Source organism: Papaver somniferum, chromosome 3 (genome assembly GCF_003573695.1).
Source record: "Papaver somniferum cultivar HN1 chromosome 3, ASM357369v1, whole genome shotgun sequence".
Lineage (NCBI taxonomy): Eukaryota > Viridiplantae > Streptophyta > Magnoliopsida > Ranunculales > Papaveraceae > Papaver > Papaver somniferum.
This window is the reverse complement of record NC_039360.1, coordinates 143,155,135-143,173,953: the sequence shown is the minus strand read 5'-3', so window position 1 is coordinate 143,173,953 and position 18,819 is coordinate 143,155,135. Positions and strand designations below refer to the sequence as shown.

The 18,819-nt window shown below is 36.5% G+C and overlaps 1 protein-coding gene, 1 long non-coding RNA gene and 1 pseudogene across 4 annotated transcripts; 2 read left to right on the top strand and 1 right to left on the bottom strand.

The window, feature by feature from the left end:
* The first annotated feature begins 4,733 nt into the window (after positions 1-4,733).
* Positions 4,734-6,702, top strand: LOC113357574 (uncharacterized protein C6C3.02c-like). The gene is made up of 5 exons (XM_026601012.1): positions 4,734-4,886; positions 5,344-5,397; positions 5,520-5,600; positions 5,719-5,891; positions 6,390-6,702. The coding sequence occupies exons 1-5, from the start codon at positions 4,868-4,870 to the stop codon at positions 6,486-6,488; spliced, it is 426 nt and encodes a 141-aa protein (XP_026456797.1). The 5' UTR covers positions 4,734-4,867; the 3' UTR covers positions 6,489-6,702.
* A 1,266-nt stretch (positions 6,703-7,968) lies between these two features.
* On the bottom strand, positions 7,969-13,702 carry LOC113357571 (annotated as a pseudogene).
* A 2,303-nt stretch (positions 13,703-16,005) lies between these two features.
* Positions 16,006-18,570, top strand: LOC113357572. 3 transcript variants are annotated; one of them, XR_003363705.1, is made up of 4 exons: positions 16,006-16,335; positions 16,934-17,147; positions 17,507-17,928; positions 18,101-18,570. It is a non-coding gene; the product is annotated as an uncharacterized LOC113357572 (long non-coding RNA). The 3 variants fall into 3 exon arrangements; XR_003363706.1 differs by lacking the exon at positions 18,101-18,570 and adding an exon at positions 16,506-16,642 and having other exon boundaries at positions 17,507-18,063; XR_003363704.1 differs by lacking the exon at positions 18,101-18,570 and having other exon boundaries at positions 17,507-18,063.
* Positions 18,571-18,819: the final 249 nt, after the last annotated feature.

Sequence of the window (18,819 nt, the reverse complement as noted above, 5' to 3'; positions counted from 1 at the left end):
AAAAACCTGGACCTAGTCTAGTTCCGAAGACCATACTGTATAAAACCGCTATAGATATTATCCTACTATCAGACTTCGGGATGCACTACACGTGAGATTGAATTAACTTTCCAAAAAATTCAGATGTAGTCGTATTCATGTACGAATCTGAACCCAACGTGGTTTTATACACTTGATTCTTTTAGCTGACGTTCGTTACATTTTATGTTTTGCTTCAAACTCATACTTTTGATACTTATCCACCTCTAAGAGGTCCAGAAAACACGGATGCAGAGCACTTATACTCTTATCAGGGCCGGCCCCATAGAGGAATCAGGGAAAGGCCCAGTTTAGGGCAGTACGGCCCAGGGGCATCAGATGCCTGGTTTTGTGTTGGGGGTATTTCTTAAGAAAATAATTATATAGGGAATTATTCTTGAAACTACATTAATATATAAAGGGCAAATGTTCAATTGATATAAAACGTCTTGGGACTTTCTGATAAATATTTTCCTCCCGTTGACACATAGTTTTTTCTTTTTTTTTTTCTTTTACCAATTGTATTGAATCTTTCACTAATTGATAAAACTATCTCAATAATTCCTTTTCATTTCCCTTTCTATCTAATTCCAAAGCACATAATACATATAGATAAAAAAGAGTTAGAGCTTTGAAGTTTTGGGAATTTTGATATAATCTTAATTGTAATTTTCTTATTAATTAATTTATGATGATTTGCATTTAGGGTCTGTATTCGCATAGAGTCCGCGTCTAAATAAAAAAATTTCACAAACTTTATAAGTATTTTTTTAGATGTTAAGATAACAAAATAATTATCTTTTATTATTAGAGTAGTGCAAACAAAAAAAAAATAGGGGCATAACAAAAAAAATCGCTTCACGGAATTTTTTCTCAGGAACGGCCCTGCTCTTATCAAATATAAGCCTAGATTTACCACCTCATAAGAACAATCCAAACAAATTAAATAAGAGTTTAAACATTTATCTTGAGGAATCACAATGTCCGAGATCAAGAGAACTTTGTGATTTCTATATATCTTGTTCCTTATCTAAAGTTTGTGAATTTCAATAAGAAGTAAAAGAATATTTAGATAGAAGAACTATCATGTAAAAGATAGTTTGAGTGGGCTTCACGAATCCCTAAGTGAAGTCTTTAAAGTTGTAACCTAATACAGTTCTGAAAAGAAACATAAGTTATAAAGGACGACTCTATTATGAAACTAGGGCACAAGAGTTCTAAGGATTAAGTTATCGCATATGCTAAGTGCTGCCCCAACAACCAACATGAACAGTGTTGGTGGATCTGATGCATGCGGTTACCAAAATAAGCCTTCTAAGATGTAAGTAAATATCTTCTTGTTCTAACGGTTCTATCCATGTTAGACATGCCTACATAATATTCATGGCGCATACAAGAAAATAAAAATAAAATGACTGATATTATATTTAATGCATAGGTAAGGGATATAAATGATATGAAATGAGTGAATAACAACCATTCGATAGGTGGAAAACGGAAGGATGTTATCTTCTATTTGAAAATTGGTATCAAACTGCATTGTAGTTCTCTATCATACTGTGTGAGCAGTATTGCATTTTAGAACTATCAAGGTAAAAGATAGTCGAACCTGGTTTTACGAATCCCCAAGCGAAATCTTTTAGTCGTAAACCTAATTATGATTCACATAGGAAACCTAGATCAATAAGGGACAACTCTAGCTATCAACTAGGACACAAAGTGTTAGGGATTGTTTTTCCTAATTGAAAGAGCATCTTTATTTATAGATGTTCAAGACCAAGGGTTGCTTAAAATTCAAGCTAAGATAACTTGCGATTCAAGCAAACAATTTCTTTGTTTAGACGAAACTCTGTTTAGGTTTCAAGTGAGCATGTGAGATGTTCGCCCTGAATTCACAAGAAGAATATATATACAACGGTCCGGGTACCTGAACCGTGTATAATGATAGTTCTTGGCAAATATACCTTATGAACTAGTAAGCAATTTGATATTCATTTAAACACTTAAGAATTTAATCATGATATACATACAAATATTTTAGTGATCAGTAATATCTTAAAGGTGTTTATGAGAGTCATAGCAATGCTAAACATATTTAAAAAATAAGTCTTTAAGCATCTGCCAAAGTTTTACTGGGACCTTTGGTGAAACGGTTCGTGAACAGTAAAGCATAATTCACGAGTCAGGGTGCTACAGTTCGTGAACCGGGTTCGCCAACCCTATTCGGCTCGTAAACTTAGATGGACACAGTTTTTGAATTGGGTTCGCCAACTGTTAGCCTTTTTCTACCAACATAAAAAATTATGATCACCAAGGTTCGTGAACTATCCCGTTTTGAACTTAAGGTTTATGAACTAGTTCGCCAACTTTCCCTGTATTTCAGAAACTCATATATCCATGGTTTACGAACTGGTTCTCCAACTACCCTGAGTCGAAATAACATAAGTTCTGAGTTTCTTTCTTTTGATGTTTGAAACATTCCCAAATGGTAAAAATCATTGCTTGGGGAAATTTCAAATGATCCACAAATTAATTCTTGAAAAATAAATTGTTTTGAACTAATATGTTACGGACCTTTGAACATCCAATGCTTGAATCATATTTCGAGATGTTTCACAAGACAAGCTTGACTTGAAATTTCTTATTCGCAAAAAATCTACTGGAAGTCATATTACATAGTCTCATAAAGATAGTGAGTAAAATAAAATGATTCGGTCTTCATGTACCTTGTTGATGAAGTTCTCCAAATGTTTTCGTCGATCTTAAGTCTTCGAGGGTGATGTCTGATACTTAACTACCAAATTTTATACCAAGTCTGAGACTTGACTTAGTAGACTAGAAATCAAGATATAGTTTTGTTCATCTAACATTGACAACAAGATTGAGATAACAAAACTTTTGGGTTCAACCGAGCATTGCTCTAACACCTTCAGATATTATTTCAATCAAGGTTTGGAAATCTGTTTGCAGTATAACAAGTATAGAAATTGCACGCATGCAGAACACTTATACCCTAGATCAGTTACCTTCTTACAAGAAAAATCCAAATAAATCAAAGAAGAGTTTGGATTTTTATATTTAGGAATCACAAAGTCTTAGACCAAGAGAACTTTGTGATTTGTATCTATCTTGTTCCTGATCTAAAGTTCGTGAACTTCAATGACCAGTAAAATAATATCCAGATACAAGAATTATCATGTAAAAGATAGTCCGACTAGTGTTCAAAGTTGTAACCTAATACAGTTTCATAAAGAAACATAAGTTATAAAGGATGCCACTATTCAGGATATAAGAGTTCCGGGATTAAGATATCCAGCTACAAAAGTCTTTTTATTTACATATTTTTAAGGCTACAAGTAGCTTTTAATTCAAGCTAAGGTTGCTTAGAAACCAAACAAACACTTTCCCAGTGTAGATGAAATTCCAAGTCAAGAATTCATGTAAGCATGTGAAAAGTTTGCTTTGAAATTACGTAAAAGAATATGTAACATGGTCTGCACAATTGCAACCATGCACAATGATAGTTCACACATGCCAAGTAAGGCAGTGGACTTATAAGTTGTAGTTGTGTCCAAGAACACTCAAGACTAAACCAATAATCTCAAGCCCAAGGGAGATTGTGAATTAAAGTTGTCTTAGAAGTATTATGCGAGATATAACAAAAATGAAATTTAGCCTTTAACAAGGTATGCATACAAGTACGTGTAATTTAGGCAATTCATATACATTTGCCTTTGAGTTTAAGTTCCAGAACTAGGTCAGGTTGACGTGGGATGCAAAGTGGGTATGCGTACCCTTGGCAGTACACAAAGTCAGGTTTAATAGGTTCGCATAGTACTGGGTATGCGTGTCCTTGACATCTCATGAATTCAGATCGACTAGGTATGAATAACGGGCATGCTTACCTCTAAGAAGCTTGTGCGCTTTTGTAATCTCTCATATAAGTTCTGAAACCTTCCGAATAGCAATATCATACATATCCTAAAACAGTTCATCTATTGTTTTGCTTGGGCAATTTTCTAAAGATCATTTAGACAAAAATAATTTGTTAACAATAAACTGTTCTAGGATCGATCAATTTCCATTGCTTGAATCATATTTCGAGAGGTTAAACAAGATAAACTTGAACTCAAAACTTCTTTTTTGTGATACTAAATTTACTAAAATCATACGACATAGTTTCATAAGATAGAATAGTAAAATCAGTGAGTAAATAGAAAAAAATCAATCCTCACGTACCTCTTATCGATGAAATTCTCGTAAATATTTCGTTGTTCTTCGTTCTTTAATCTTGGAAGATGTCCGATGGTATACTCAACAACTATGTCCTGCATTACAAAAACCAACCTACCGTGAATTAACATATTTTCCACGTAGCACCATATTTGAATAATTCCTTTACTACTTTACATCACCTCCTCTCCTCTCTTCTCCATCCATTTAGAAAGAACTCATAGTCCTTGCTCTGGCGACATGCTGTAATTTCATCACCATTAACATCCACCGTTGACCCTGGCAGATCCGTTGGTCAGCAACCTATCTCACGAAACAGGATAGTCGCAAACCACCGAAGAATATGCTTCCAGGAAAATTTCAACGAACGATAAAGACCCGTGTGATCATAAATATGGGACCTGCTAGTCGTATCCAACGATCAGGAAGACATCACGAACACAACGTAATAAATGATCGAAGAACCTAGAAGCAACGTCTCTCTATAAATACGCTATAAAGTCAGATGGGAAATGTTCTTCGCATCTCAATCCAATCTCAATAGTTTGTACGTGTCAACTACTTTCCCCAAACACTTCCCTGAAACCTAAACCTAAAGAAACTTCATTCAGCATCCATGGCTCGTCGTTCAGGAGGTAATTTATTTCCCATCTTTCAGTGATTTCATAGATCTGTTAAACACGGATGAAAATCGAATACTTTGGTTCATGGTTTACACTATTATGCCCTAGATATGTTTTGTTATAAATGATTTTCATTTGTTGATTTAGTTTCACATCTCGACGAGCAGCAATTTATTCTTTTTTGCCATGTTATATGCGTACTTGTAACTGATTTTTGGTTTTAGAAGAACATATTATGAGCTGAAAAATTAAGGCTTTCGATTTTTAACACCTTTTGTTGCTTTTTTGCCATGTTATATGCGTACTTGTAATTGATTCTTGGATTTAGAACAACATATTATGAGTTGAAAAATTAGGGCTTTTCGATTTTTAGGGTATGCTAAAAATGCCTCCTTTCTATTTCTGTGTTAGAGATTTTGGTCATTTAGGTATCTGATGTGGTTTTTGTTATCTGAAATTGTGTTTTCAGGAAGACCTGCTCCCCGTCCCAGGGCTGCTCCCGTGAGAAACCCACCACAGCCAGGTATCTATATGGAATCCATTTTACTGAGTTGTTTGAATTGGGTGGTTAATGCACATCTAAAGCTTGGTCTTAGGGGGTGTAATTGCCTTGACATGTTTGTTTTATGATGTCTGTAAATGCAGCTGCTCGTGCTCCTCCCCCGGCTCCTGCTCAGTCTAGTGGCGGAGGCATGCTTGGAGGATTGGGTGCTACCATTGCTCAGGGTAAGCTAAGCTGTTTACACTGCACCGCCTTGGTGATGGGCAGGTGGCTTTTGATTTTGATATTTGTGGTCTGAGATCCATCTCTTATTTTATGTTGTTATTTGGTCTTTTTCTACAGGGATGGCTTTTGGGGGTGGAAGTGCCATGGCACATAGAGCTGTTGACTCCATCATGGGTCCTCGCACCATTCAACATGAAGCTGTGGGCTCTGATGCTGTTGCTGCCCCAGCGGCCATGAGCAGTGTTGGTGGATCTGATGCATGCGGTAACCAAAATAAGGCCTTCCAGGATGTAAGTAGATATCTTCTTGTTCTAAGCGCTCCTGCTTTCTAACTACGTTAGATATGTTAGGCAGGCCTACATAATATTCATGGTGCATACAAGAAAAATAAAGAAAAGGCCCGGTGTTAGCTTTAATTTATTGGCAAGGGATATAAATGATATGAAATGAGTGCGTAATGACCATCCGATAGGTGGAAAGTTGAAGGCTGTTATCTTCTATTTGTAAATTAGTATTAAATTTAATTATAGTTCTCTATCACCCTGTGTGAGCAGTAGCATTGCATTTTAGAACTTTGAATTCTTAGGATAGAGATAACGATGGATGGATGTGTCTATATGTCTGGGCTACCAGCAAGGGGTAGTTGTACACTAAGGATACGCTTGTTGTTGGTCACCATGCATCATCATGCATACTGGACTGCATCAGTCTTCTGTTGGGTTTATATGCACATTAGCTTGTGTGAAGCAGACCTCCGTAACTTAGTTTTGTTTGTTTTATTTCTGCAGTGCTTGAACAACTATGGAAGTGATATCAGCAAGTGTCAGTTTTACTTGGACATGTTGTCTGAATGCCGCAGAGGCTCAGGATCTTCTATGGGCATCTGAGTTTTTCCTTTATTGGATATGATTGGCTCAGGGTTGGTATTGGGTATTCAATATACTTTTATTTAGATATGAGTGGCTGCTGGAATTGATAATGATGAAAATTTTGCATCATTAATAAATTTTCAACTCATTGAGAAACTGTTATTATATGGTGAATGAGTTTCTTTTTCTTAGAGATCTTTTAATCTTTCATTATGTGTTGTTTTATTCCATTGAATAATCATTGTGCCTTAGAAAATTGAATCTCAAATACATAGCAACAGTAAGAGCAAGTCTTCCGCAAGCATTTTGTGAAAAGCAATGCTGGTGGCAATTCTATGAAGTTCACCTAGAATTTATTCTTTTTTGTATCCCAAGTTCTCGTGTCCTGGTAATTGGGTCCTCGACCTTAAGTTTTTTTAATCAAGGACAGAGACTCTATTGTCCTGTACCGGTCTCGTGTCCTGTACCTATGAGATAGAAGGATTTTATCTTGCTCATGGTATGGGGGAGGCATTTCCGAATTTCAGCACATCTCCATGAACGTAGAATGTATCAGTGCCCATAAATTTGCAAGAAACTGTCTTGTTATTGATGGTTACAGAGCTTTGTTTTGTCGATCAATTTCGTTTTTTATATTCCCTCCGTTACTTTTTAATATGTCAGTTTCTATAAATAAATATTTCAAAAAAATAGGTCAGCTTTCTAATTGGGAAAGTCAAATGTTATTTTAATTTTTTGGGATCACTTTTTTTTTAATTTTTTTTGATGACAACTGTTATGTGTATCATTTCACTTATTTTTTTGGCTGACAAGTATCATGGGGATCATTTCACTTCACTTTTTTTTATTGACAAGTGTCTAGAGGACCACTTTCAATAATTAGTTTTCTTAATTTCCTTAATTTTCTCAAAAAAAACTGGCCTATTACAAGTAACGGACGGAGTATATTTTTTGTGTTTTTCATCATGACAAATACAAAATCAAAATCAATGTTTACCGTGCGTTTCAACGTTTTAAGCTGAATAGAAATGGACAATTTGGTGGTATGACAGCGCATACACGTTTCACATGTAAATCAGCACGTAAAAAGAAAATCAATGCAATCACTCTGTAGAAAGGAATCGTCTGGAACAATTGGGAAGTCATAACACATCAATGAGCTTGAGCTTACAAACTCTAATACGCCAGGTGTTAGTCGTTAATCTGGAGACGAACTATAAGAATAGGCTATCACTTTCTTTTCCAATGGATCAGTAACCATTGAAGCGTGAACAGAAACTTGAAAGCACGGGCTTCTTCCAATTAGTGTAGACATCAAAGAGAACGCATTTCGAGAAACTAAAAATAATCATAACTAATCAAGTTTCAAAATTATCAAATAAAAAAACAAACAACAAGAAGAAGAAAAAGACAGTAATTAGTCATCATCAATTGCTGTTATGGTGTTTTGGTTGAAAGTGAGCTACTACTAGTTCATTGACCTTTTTTTCCCCTTCTATCCATAAATTACTAATCTGTCAATTTTCTAAATGAACCTCCCCCAATGATGATAATAATAATAATATTTACATACTCTGATCTTAAATTACTTGAAATCAACTTTCAGGATTGATTCCTTTTTTCTTTATTCATTTCCCCCCCTCTTTTGGGATCACAAGACTAAGCGACCTTTGAGAAAGCTCCTACACAGCTTCATCCATGCCTCCCTGCTTGGTTCTGTTGCCTCTACACTTGCTTTGGCAGTCTCAGCATGAGAATCCTGTGGTATACAAACAAGACCAGACTCAAGTCAACACGAGTATATTTACATGCTACTAACTTGTGCACGTCCATAACAGGCAATGCTCAAAACGAGCAGCATTATGGCCAAACTGAACTCATTTTGGTCAGGATGAGGAGGATATGTACCTGAATGAGATTACGGTCCAGGAGGCGATCAATTAAGTTAAGAAGTATGTCTTTGGTGTATTCCGGGTGGCCTTGTATGCCCATCATGTGATCCCCGGACATAAACACCTCAACTCCAGTTTTGCTTGACCATGCCATCACTTTAGCAGATGGAGGCAATTCCCTTACCTATTCAAAAACGAAAACATAAAATTTGAGAGACATAGAAAATAGAAAGAGAGAACAAAATAGATTTGATCATAAAGGATTCTATTTCATGAGGAAGTACCTCATCACGGTGAAATTCAATTACGGAGAGCGTAGTAGGGATCTTGAGGGACTCCGGATACCTGAAGATGTTGAAAGATTGATGTTTGTAACTCCAATATCCCAGCCTGATTCAGCTCTTCCCGTCTTACCTCCTAACGCACGGCTCAAGACCTGGATATCAACTCCAGAAGTTAAAAATCACACCAAAAAGAAAAGAAAAAAATCCGACCAATTTTATTTATTTGTATTTTCCTGTTGACACACAATTTTAACACCCAGGTCGTCCATATCGCCATATAGTGGTTATGCTAGAAGAAAGGTTCTATCAGACTTGACTAGATTCAGAAATGTTGATTGCGTCCACCACAAATTCTTACCTTAAAATAAACACCACGATTCACGATAGCTACTCGTGGATGATGTTAAACAAGTACTCTAATACCTCCTGAGAAGACATACCAGACCTACAGTTCAATTTTAATAAAATCGGTTTTGACAATGTTCACCTTGCCTTCTTATTAACCTTTTTATTTTTATTACTCTGTCCGTTTCTAAAAAAAAAAAAAGATAAGTTTGGTTTTCACAAAAATTAAGAAAACCAATCATTGTTGCCACTTATTCATGTTTTTTATTAAACTATCCTTTGGTCCCCACTAATTTGTTATTAGAGAAAGAGGAGAGAGAAGTGGTCCCCTTTTTATAGTAGGAGAGAAAAAGAAGAGAGAAGTTGTCCCTCTATGGTTATGGTAATAAAATCATAACATTTGACTTTCCACATACGAAAACAAGTCTATTTTTTTGACATACACAATAAAAAAACCTGCCTATATTTTAGAAACGGAGGGAGTATTATTATTAACATATGTCATATCCGATTCTAGACAAGAGCACATGATGATGAGATTGCAGCAACTAAAGTAAAAGAACACAAGTGAAATGAAATGAAACCAATCTACTCTAAGAGCAAGTCTTATGGTGGAATCCATCCATCTTCCATCTTCCACGCCACCTCAGCACTTGGAACTGTGGATGGAAGCGCAAGTGTAATAGTGGAATAATAGAAACGCTATTCTTAATGGAGCTAAAGAAACGCAATTAAGAATGGAGCTAAAAAAACGCAATTAAGAATGGAGTTTTTTTTCTTCAGCCGTTAGATTTCAACATTTTAAATCTACGGATAAAAAAAAAAACGCAATTCTTAATGGCGTTTTTTTAGCGCCAATCTTATTTGCGTTTAGCGTTATTCTTATTGGCGTTTAGATGGATTCCACGAACCCTTCCACCAAACCATGGAACCCTCCTTGGATTTTTTGTGGAAAGCCCCAACTTGGAAGCCACTAGACTTGACATTCCATGATTTTTCCACACTTGGAATAGGTTGGATTGCACAATAAGACTTGCTCTAATGGTTGTTGGTAGGGGTGTGGAATGGACGGACGGTTGCGGATTAGGAGTCACCCGCAACCAAATCGTCAAAATTACGGATTTGGAAAATTGAACCGTGACCCGCGGATTTGACCTCTGCGGATCAACGGATTTTACGGGCCGGTTGCGGATTAACCGCGGATTTAATCAAAAAAAAAATGTTAGTTATAACCACAAGCAGCACCTGGGCTGACTAGCTATAGACTTTGAATGTTACTGATATTTTTTGGTCATTTCAGTTCCTGCAAATCACAGCTTTAACTTGTACAATATTAGAATCTGGACTCCAAAGGGTTTGATTTAGGCATGGATTGTATAGAGGCATCAAAATGTACTGAAGTGCTAAGTTTACAGGAGTTGCCAGTTTGGTAACCTATTTGATAAAACCACTAACCACTACATAAAATTTAATCAACAGAGAGTTCAACAAGGAAAAAAATATAATTCTAGGAAGAACACCAAGAACAAATGGTGGAATGAACAGAATAACAGAAGGATATAGGGAAATTCTGATGTTATTATTACTTGGAGAATTAATGAAGATGCAACAACATCACATAGGCCCTAAAAATGATGTACTTTTATCTTACCGACAACAACAAATAAATAAGCTGGTAGATTTCTTAAACACAATGGAAACCAGGTTCTTCCTCAGTAAAGCATTGGAACATTTCGTGTTCGCAACCGGAAGTTAACTAACCATACGTATTTGGCTCATAGACTACGGTGCGGATAAATCCGCGGATTTAGAAAACCAACCACAACCAAACCGCTAAACCTTGCGGATTTGAGAATTCTCCCGTGACCGGTCCATAGACTCTTAAAGATTGGTTTTCATCCGCAATTTTGCTCCTTCTATCTTTACTTGAAACGGAGCATATTTATTGGTTCTGAACTTAGTACCAAAATAGTAGTAGTAGGCCTAATAACTTAGATTCCCCCTACCAGAAAGCCTAGTCACTTGCTCTTCTGATTACCGAAATAAAACGGATACACCATGCCGGATCAGGTGCTTGAATCGTAACGAAAATCTTAACTACACAAAATCTTCACACTAAATGTGAATTATCGATAATTGATGAGTAGAATATTCCAATGTAAAAAGCATCGTAATTCTACATGGATTCCTCCGCCTTAAATGAATTCGTAACGGAATAAAAACTCAAGTAACCTGTCGGTGGTTGCATGTAATCCTCATAATAATAATAGAAGCCAAGAATCTAATTCCCTAGGACCCCAAGGACATGACCTGACTGGCATCAACTTTTTTTTTTTTAAGCATATATTTATTATAAAAAGATTTAGTTTACAGCTTGTCTTGGGTATTTGGTACCCACGTAATCTTGAAATAAAATGTGACTAATAAAAGATGAAATTGCCTGGTCCCAGATTTTGGTTGAGTAGTTTCCTGTTTGACTTCCATCCGTTGCATGGTTTGCCAGTCCGTCCGCTGCTTGATTTCCTTCTCTGTAGTTGTGTTGTACAACGACTTGCGGAATTTGCCTCAATCTGTTTTTTATTTCTTTAATCATTTCTGCTATGTACCACGGTGGTGTTGTAGTTGTTGTGATGAGACGCATGAGGTTCTCCGAGTCTGTTTCAAAGAGAATTCTAGGCCATTGTCTCTCTGTTGTTGTTCTTGAAGCCAATAGGAAGGCCCATGTTTCTGCAGTTAGTGCAGTAGTAATTCCTAATGGTTGTGCCAAAGCTATTATTGTTCGTGCATCAGAGTCTCTGCAGACGAAACCCACCCCTGCAAATCCTGGGTGGCCTCTGGCTGCTCCATCTGTGTTAATTTTGATCCAGTTGGTATTTGGAGCGGACCAGCCTACCAATATTGTTGCCATCCTTTTATCAGTTATTGTGTGGTTGACTATTGGTGTAGCTCCTGGTATGCTTGGTGGTGAAGCTCGTTGTGCCCAGGAATATTCTTGTTGTAGTTTTTGTGCCCAGGCTAGTATTTCTTCTGATGTTGTTTGTTTTCGTTGGTAAATTAGATCATTTCTGGATAGCCATGGGGTCCAGAATAGAAACAGAAGGAGGAGATTGTCGCAGTTGATGTTGGTTGTTGTAGGATTTGAGATATAGTTGTTTGTGGAGTTAAGGTGAAGGTATGGGTATGGCTGGTGTTTGATGTATTTGTAAGTTGATTGAATAAGTTGTTCCAGGAAGTAGCTGCTGTTGGACAGTGAATTAAAAGGTGGCTTGCTAGTTCCTTATCAGAATTGCATCTTGGGCATATATCTGAGTTGGTCAAATGTATTCGATGTAAGAGAGAAGGTTGGTAAACCTTCATTGATGGGTTTCCACAAGAAATGCCGAATTTTTGGTGGACATGGTAAAGTCCATAGGAATTTGGTAGGTTGTAAAGGTGTGTGGGTTGGTTGACATGGATTAGACATTTGTATCCTGAAGATGTGGTGTAGCTTCCTGATTTTGAGTGTGGTCAGATAACTTTATCTGGGCTATTGTTTTTTGGAAGGTGGATATCGATGATTTTTTGAATTGTTTGATTGGAAAAGGTGCTCAATTTTTCATGATTTAAGGAGTGGGAGAAAGAGTTGATGATATCCGTTACCTTTTTGATTGGGTAATAATGTGTGGCATCAACTTATATAGAATCTACTAATCTCATAATTGAAGCTTATCCAAACTGAAAATTTATCGTTTATTAAAAAAATTAGAAATATAAAAACCAAAAATGAAGGAAATTCTAGTCAATAATAATGTTGTTCTAAGTCGATAATTTCCCCAGATTTTCTAGCAATAAGTAGAAACGGAACAAAATACAATACTTATTATTTATTTTATTTCTGTTACTTATAAATCCACGTCACGGTCACTCAGTGAAAGTGGTCACATCGCAGCCAACCAGATTGTCCAACGTAAGTTTACCGCATCATAATGTTTGTTCCCATTCTCGTATCTCTCCAGCTAGTGGACGGAGGTAGACTTATTAGGGTTTAAATCGCACGCGCTAATTTACGCGTGGCGCTGACTAGTTATCTTAATCAGAATCAATGCACGATGTATACAAAATACCTAAACACAGACATGCTCATGTGTTTCAGTTTCAGGAATTTTTCTTCCACCATTGACATTCGATTAAACCCTTCATTTCAAAGTGAAATTTTTCAAAATTTAGATCATTACTAATTTTGTTCGTAAATAATTAACAAAAAAAAATGGAAGGAATTCGTACCTGATGCCCGAAACAGATACCAGAAACACGTTTCTTCAAAGAATCTAATTTTTTCAGAAGATTCAAAAGTTTAACGATCCAAAGATCATTGCCATGAGCATCACTACAGCTCCCAGTAATAACAAAACCACCAAACGATTCAAGTTCTTCATCTTTTGGAAACTCACCGGAACAAACTTTGAACATATCCCATGTTTCTCCTTCTTCTCCCAGCATTCTAACAAATACCCCAAAATACCCTCCATATCTCTTCTTAACAAACTCTAAATCTTTTGCGTTTAATAGAACCCCAAATCTTCCCATTTTCTGTTTTGTTTTCTCTCTATCTAACCCCGTTGTGTTTGAGATTGAGACAGAGAGATACAAATGAGGTTTTTCTTGTGTTCTTCTTCTTCTTCCTCTGTTTCCTTCTCTTTTTATATAGGAAAAAATAAAGTATAAATCTAGATACGAGTGTATATATGAAATTATGAATTTTAATTGGGTGTTGTTTATAAACTGCCCTTGAGTTTATTAGGTAATTACTTAAATGAAGGATTTTCAAGAAATTTTGAGATAAATGAAAGAGAATAGTAAGTAACAAGGGTACAAAGAAATGTAACTGTACGTATTCACGTTATTTTGAGATTATGTGATTATCACGTGCAATGTCCTTGTTGAATGAGCATAACTACAGTGGCAGCGGCAGTCAATTTGTCTCAATTATTAGAGCGTAGTTTTAACGGCCCCTCTTTAACTGTCCAAGACAGTAGGAAAGTTCCAACCCTACTTGTTACCCCAAATTTGAATTTTGTAAGGCTAATGGGCGTAAATGGTGAATTTAGATCAGCTTCCCATCTAAGTTTCACAATTCACATATAAATCACCTACAAAGTAAAGTCAACACATACGTTAACCCACTCAATGGATGAACGTCAAAATAGAATTAGCGGCAGCCAACGTTTATACTCGTGCTATAGATGGATCATCATCAATTGAGTTGAGTGGAAGAGAACGGTTCTCTCTAGTCGATGATGAAAACCAGACATCAATAATGGTATCTATATTGAGCGACAAAGACGAGGGAGGAATATATAATGAAAAGGAAAGTAGAGATAGTAAAGACTTAACGAAAATTTAGGTGTGTCAGTGTTTCACTTTCAACTCATAAATCAAGGGTACCATCGTCTTCGAAAAACAGTGTTTAATGTTGGAATATTTTCAACGCCGCTAACCAAAGGGGGGTCCTGGGGGGCATCACCCCCCAGGCTGTGGTCGACCTGACAGGTCAGGTCGTGGGGGTCCAGGAGAGACCGCCCCTGGTGGGGGTTTCAAGGGGGCAACGCCCCCGGAAGAATTTTTTGAACTGACGGTTTTATTTGGCCGATAAAAGCCTGTTCGAAAATTTCGAATCCAAAAGACACCATTGATGTCTGTTGATGAAGGAACCTGACGTTTCGTGAATAGAAACCTGTTGGCGAATAAAAACCTATTCCCAACAGGTGCAAAACCCTTTATAAATAGCTTCTCCCAGTTTCGTTTAACATATAAGAAAAATCAATCTGTTTTCTTTGTTTCAAAAAGCATCATCAGAAATCAGAAATCTCTTTGTGTGTTCTTGATTGAATCAAGGGGTACAAACCTTGAATTCAGTTTTCGTTGCAGGGCTTTCATTGTATCCTGAAGGCAATATTTCGCATACCTGTTGTAATCGCCAATTGTTATTGGGAGGGTAGAAATATTTGTCTAAAAGAAATTTATACAAGCCTTGAAAGTTTTGGAGTGCAACACTTTCTTCTCTGATTCATTCATCCTTTGTGAAACCCAATTTTTTCCAACATTTAAGAGTTGTTAACTTAAACATGTGAAATTTGTAGAGAAACGCTAGGTGTCAAACAGAAAAGAGGGGTCGCATATTTCTAGCATGCGTCGCGTTCCCATAGTAGCCGTACCCAGGTGTCAAACAAAAAAGAGGGGTCACATATTTCTAGCATGTGCCACGTTCCCATCGTAGCCGGACCCGTTGTCATTTACCAAGAACGGTTCATTTTTATCTTTTGTTCATTCTAGAAATCTCCGCTCCTTTAAAACACTAAGTCATATGAGCTCCCACATCCCACGATGAGTGTGACACTGTCCTCAAATTAAATTAGATAAAAGCTTTCACACAGAACAATTCTTGAGAGGACAAGTGGCGGGATTCTATTGGTCGGAGCATTAAAATTTGAATTACACTCCATTTACACGCTTTATTTAACCGGGCGTTAGTAACACCGTTTGCAAAAAGGTGAGTAAACAATACTTCTGTCAGCTTTTGTACCTAAATAATTAATTACACTGTGTTAACACCGAATCTTAACGGGACTTTAATTGACGTCGTTGATGTGGACAATACCTACATCAAACATTATACTAAAGCTAACGGAGATACCGATATCGGTCTGCGAGTTATAACCCCAGAGGTGTCACCATCCCTCCACAAAAAATCCATCAAAACAAAAGTAACATAAAAACCCATCAAAGCAAGATTAACACAAAAACTCCAAATTTTATTTAAATGATGAAACCAAAATAAAATTTGATGAAACCAAAATTTAAATTTAGGATTTTTGTATCAATTTTTAAAAATTTGAGATTTTTGTATCAATTTTATTTACGATGGAGTTTTAATGGATCCAAACATTTGAGTGGGGTTTTTGTAACACAAGTTTGGACACCTCGGTTTTTTTATGACTAGTTTTGTACCAATATATCAAAACGAAGAGAGTTTTATTCTCTTTCTTCTTCTTCTCTTTCTTCTGTTCATCTCTTTCTCCCTGTCACTAAACCTAAACGATGAACCTAATAACGGCGTGTTTATATTCTCTCACACTTTTCTTCTGAAACAAACCACTGTTCTCCCCCATATGGTTCTTCCCCGTTATTTGAGAGATGGAAGATGATATGTTATTACTTCGAGGAAGATGATGAGACAAACCGCTGTTGTTTGTCTTTTTTCAGCGGGTTATGAGAGAAAATAGGAAGATAAAGAAGCACCAAATTAAGTACAGATAGAGAAGAACTGAAATTTATGACTTGGGTTTCTTCTAATTATCACTCTAGGTATTTTTTTAATTACTTTTTTTTGAGATGATTTTGATTTTGGGCTATATAGATTTTTGTCTTTTACATTTTTTCCTGCTTCAATTGTGTGGTTTTTGTAATATGAATACTTTGGGGTGATTAAATTAGTTTAGATTATGATAAGCCTAACAAAAACTCAAATATGGCAGGATGCAAACTCAATATCACCCTTTTGGGAGATTGTATCTAACAGGCTGATTCTAATCAGTTTGGGAGTGATTAATCACCAAGACACCAATGTGATTGATGACTGCTATATCATCCACCTTTGTGGACAAATGCTAGGGTAATTGGAGAATTACAAAACGTGCTCTGCAAAACAGGCTTTTCTATGGACTACCATATGACTACACTAAAAATAGGATATTGACAAAATGTAATAGCATAAGAATTTGGTTTATGTCATTCGCAGGTGACCCTCTTCATAGTACACTCAGTAGGTTGTTTCTAATACTGGATCGCCACCCATTACTTGGATAAAGAGAAAACATTGCTTGGTATTTGGATAGGGTACACATATTCTTTGTATTTCACTCGCTACATTTTTTTTCAAAATGGTGTTTATTGACAATTGCAGATGGGTCTGGAATACGGGTGTCCATTGGAAGATGCGATGACCAGATTAGCAAATACTAGGGATGAACTCGATTTATGGTGAATTGCATTTCCATATGCTATAAAGAGCTTGCGGAAGGGTACTTTCCTTGAACGTAAGAGATGGTCTGAAGGTTTAATTCAGATTTTTCGCTCAAAGTACTCTTCACATATGGGCTATGAAAGCTTGCGGAGAGGTACCACCACAGCCTAGATTTCGTCCAATTCTGTTAGATTGTGGTCTTGCTAATGTTTATATACTATCTGTTGGATGAATTACATGACATATATTTATTTTCATTACAAATGGGAGTTTCGTTTATTACTGGAGTATAATATTCGTGTGAATTGCCATTACTTCTATGTAAATTATCATTGTTGTATTTCCTAATATTTGGTGTGAATGACTCTCTATTGTCGTGCATATATAGAGCCCAATGAAGTCATCGCTTTCGAGTTTAATGAGGCTGTGAACTGTAGTTGTATATAGTTAGTATTAATATCTATTTAGTCTTTGGTGCATTTATTTGTCTGTTGCCGCAATTTATGCATGCAGATTCCGAGTTAATGAAATCAACGGACTACTCATTTGGGCAACATACATAGCTACGCTAGAACCGATATTCTTAAATTGCGGCGAAAAGTTACTCCGGCTGTCGTCGGTCGCATGAAATCACCTGCCTTACTGTTAGGTATACACAATAATCGATTCACAGTCAACCAACTCATGAAATATACAACATGCGAACGTCATCATGTGCAGGATAAAAATCATTGGTTGTTACAGGGCAGAAGCTCCAGTATCTTGCAATAAGTCCAACTGACATTGTAGGGGTTGCTACCATCAGGGAAGTTGGCGGTGGGATGGAGGTCTTGGGGCGAGTAGAGGTTCGGTGTTGGAGCTGGTGCGGGTTGGGTGAGTGGTGGTTGCATAAAGAATTGGGATATTTAGACTTTGGGTCCCATCTTTGTGACCAGGTTTGTGTTTGGGTCTTGAGAAAATTTTAATTAGAGTTTGGGTCCTGGACTATAGTTGACCGTCTTGATCGTTAAGAAAAATAAATTTAATTTTAATAGATTTTATTTAAACAAAATAAATTTAATTTTGATAAATTTTTATCTTCATACACGCCGGTCTTTATGCGTGCAGCGTGATCTTCTTGTTGTATTTGCTCGAAGCAAACACTTTGGACCTTCCTACTGATCAATCAAGGGATTTATCCACTTGATTTTCTCTGCAAAATTTTCTACAGACAAACAAGAATTACTTCCATTTATTCATGTATCCATGAATTGACTGCACGGTTATGGTTGATTCTTTCTGATAGATTATGGGTTTTCCTTAATTTTCTGAAAACAAATCCATATTTTCTTCTGTTTGTGGTTGAGTATATAGTGAACAAAACCTGTTTGTTTAATTGTTTCAATGGATGCTTTAATTGCCACTCTTAAATGTTATCCATGGGTTCTTCCACAAAACCCAACTTCTTGTTTGTCTCAGAAACAACCTCTATCACTTCCAATTTCATCTCTGCACCATCACGATGAGCTCAGGGCGAAAACTTCTTCTGCCGTAGTGTCCAGTTTGAACCCATTTTCTACATTATCTTCTCTTTTTTACCCATGAGCTTCTACCAAAATTTACTTCAGAAGATTTCCTCTGTGTACTTCAGAGACAAAAGGACTCGGATTCTGTAATTAGTTTGTACGAGTGGGCGTCAAACCAGCCGAATTTTGTTCATACTTCTGATATATATGAGGAGATACTTCAACAACTTGGTGCTTTTGGGGATTTTGATTCGAATAAGAAAAAGAAGAAATCATCAGGAATTTCCATTACGGTGTGTCAATTTCTAAATTAATGAGATA

Bases quoted from the DNA above. Each gene is read 5' to 3' on its own strand.
- LOC113357574 (XM_026601012.1), top strand. The intron at 5,398-5,519 runs GTATCTATATGG...CTGTAAATGCAG, and splicing joins GAGAAACCCACCACAGCCAG to CTGCTCGTGCTCCTCCCCCG. The intron at 5,601-5,718 runs GTAAGCTAAGCT...CTTTTTCTACAG, and splicing joins GGGTGCTACCATTGCTCAGG to GGATGGCTTTTGGGGGTGGA.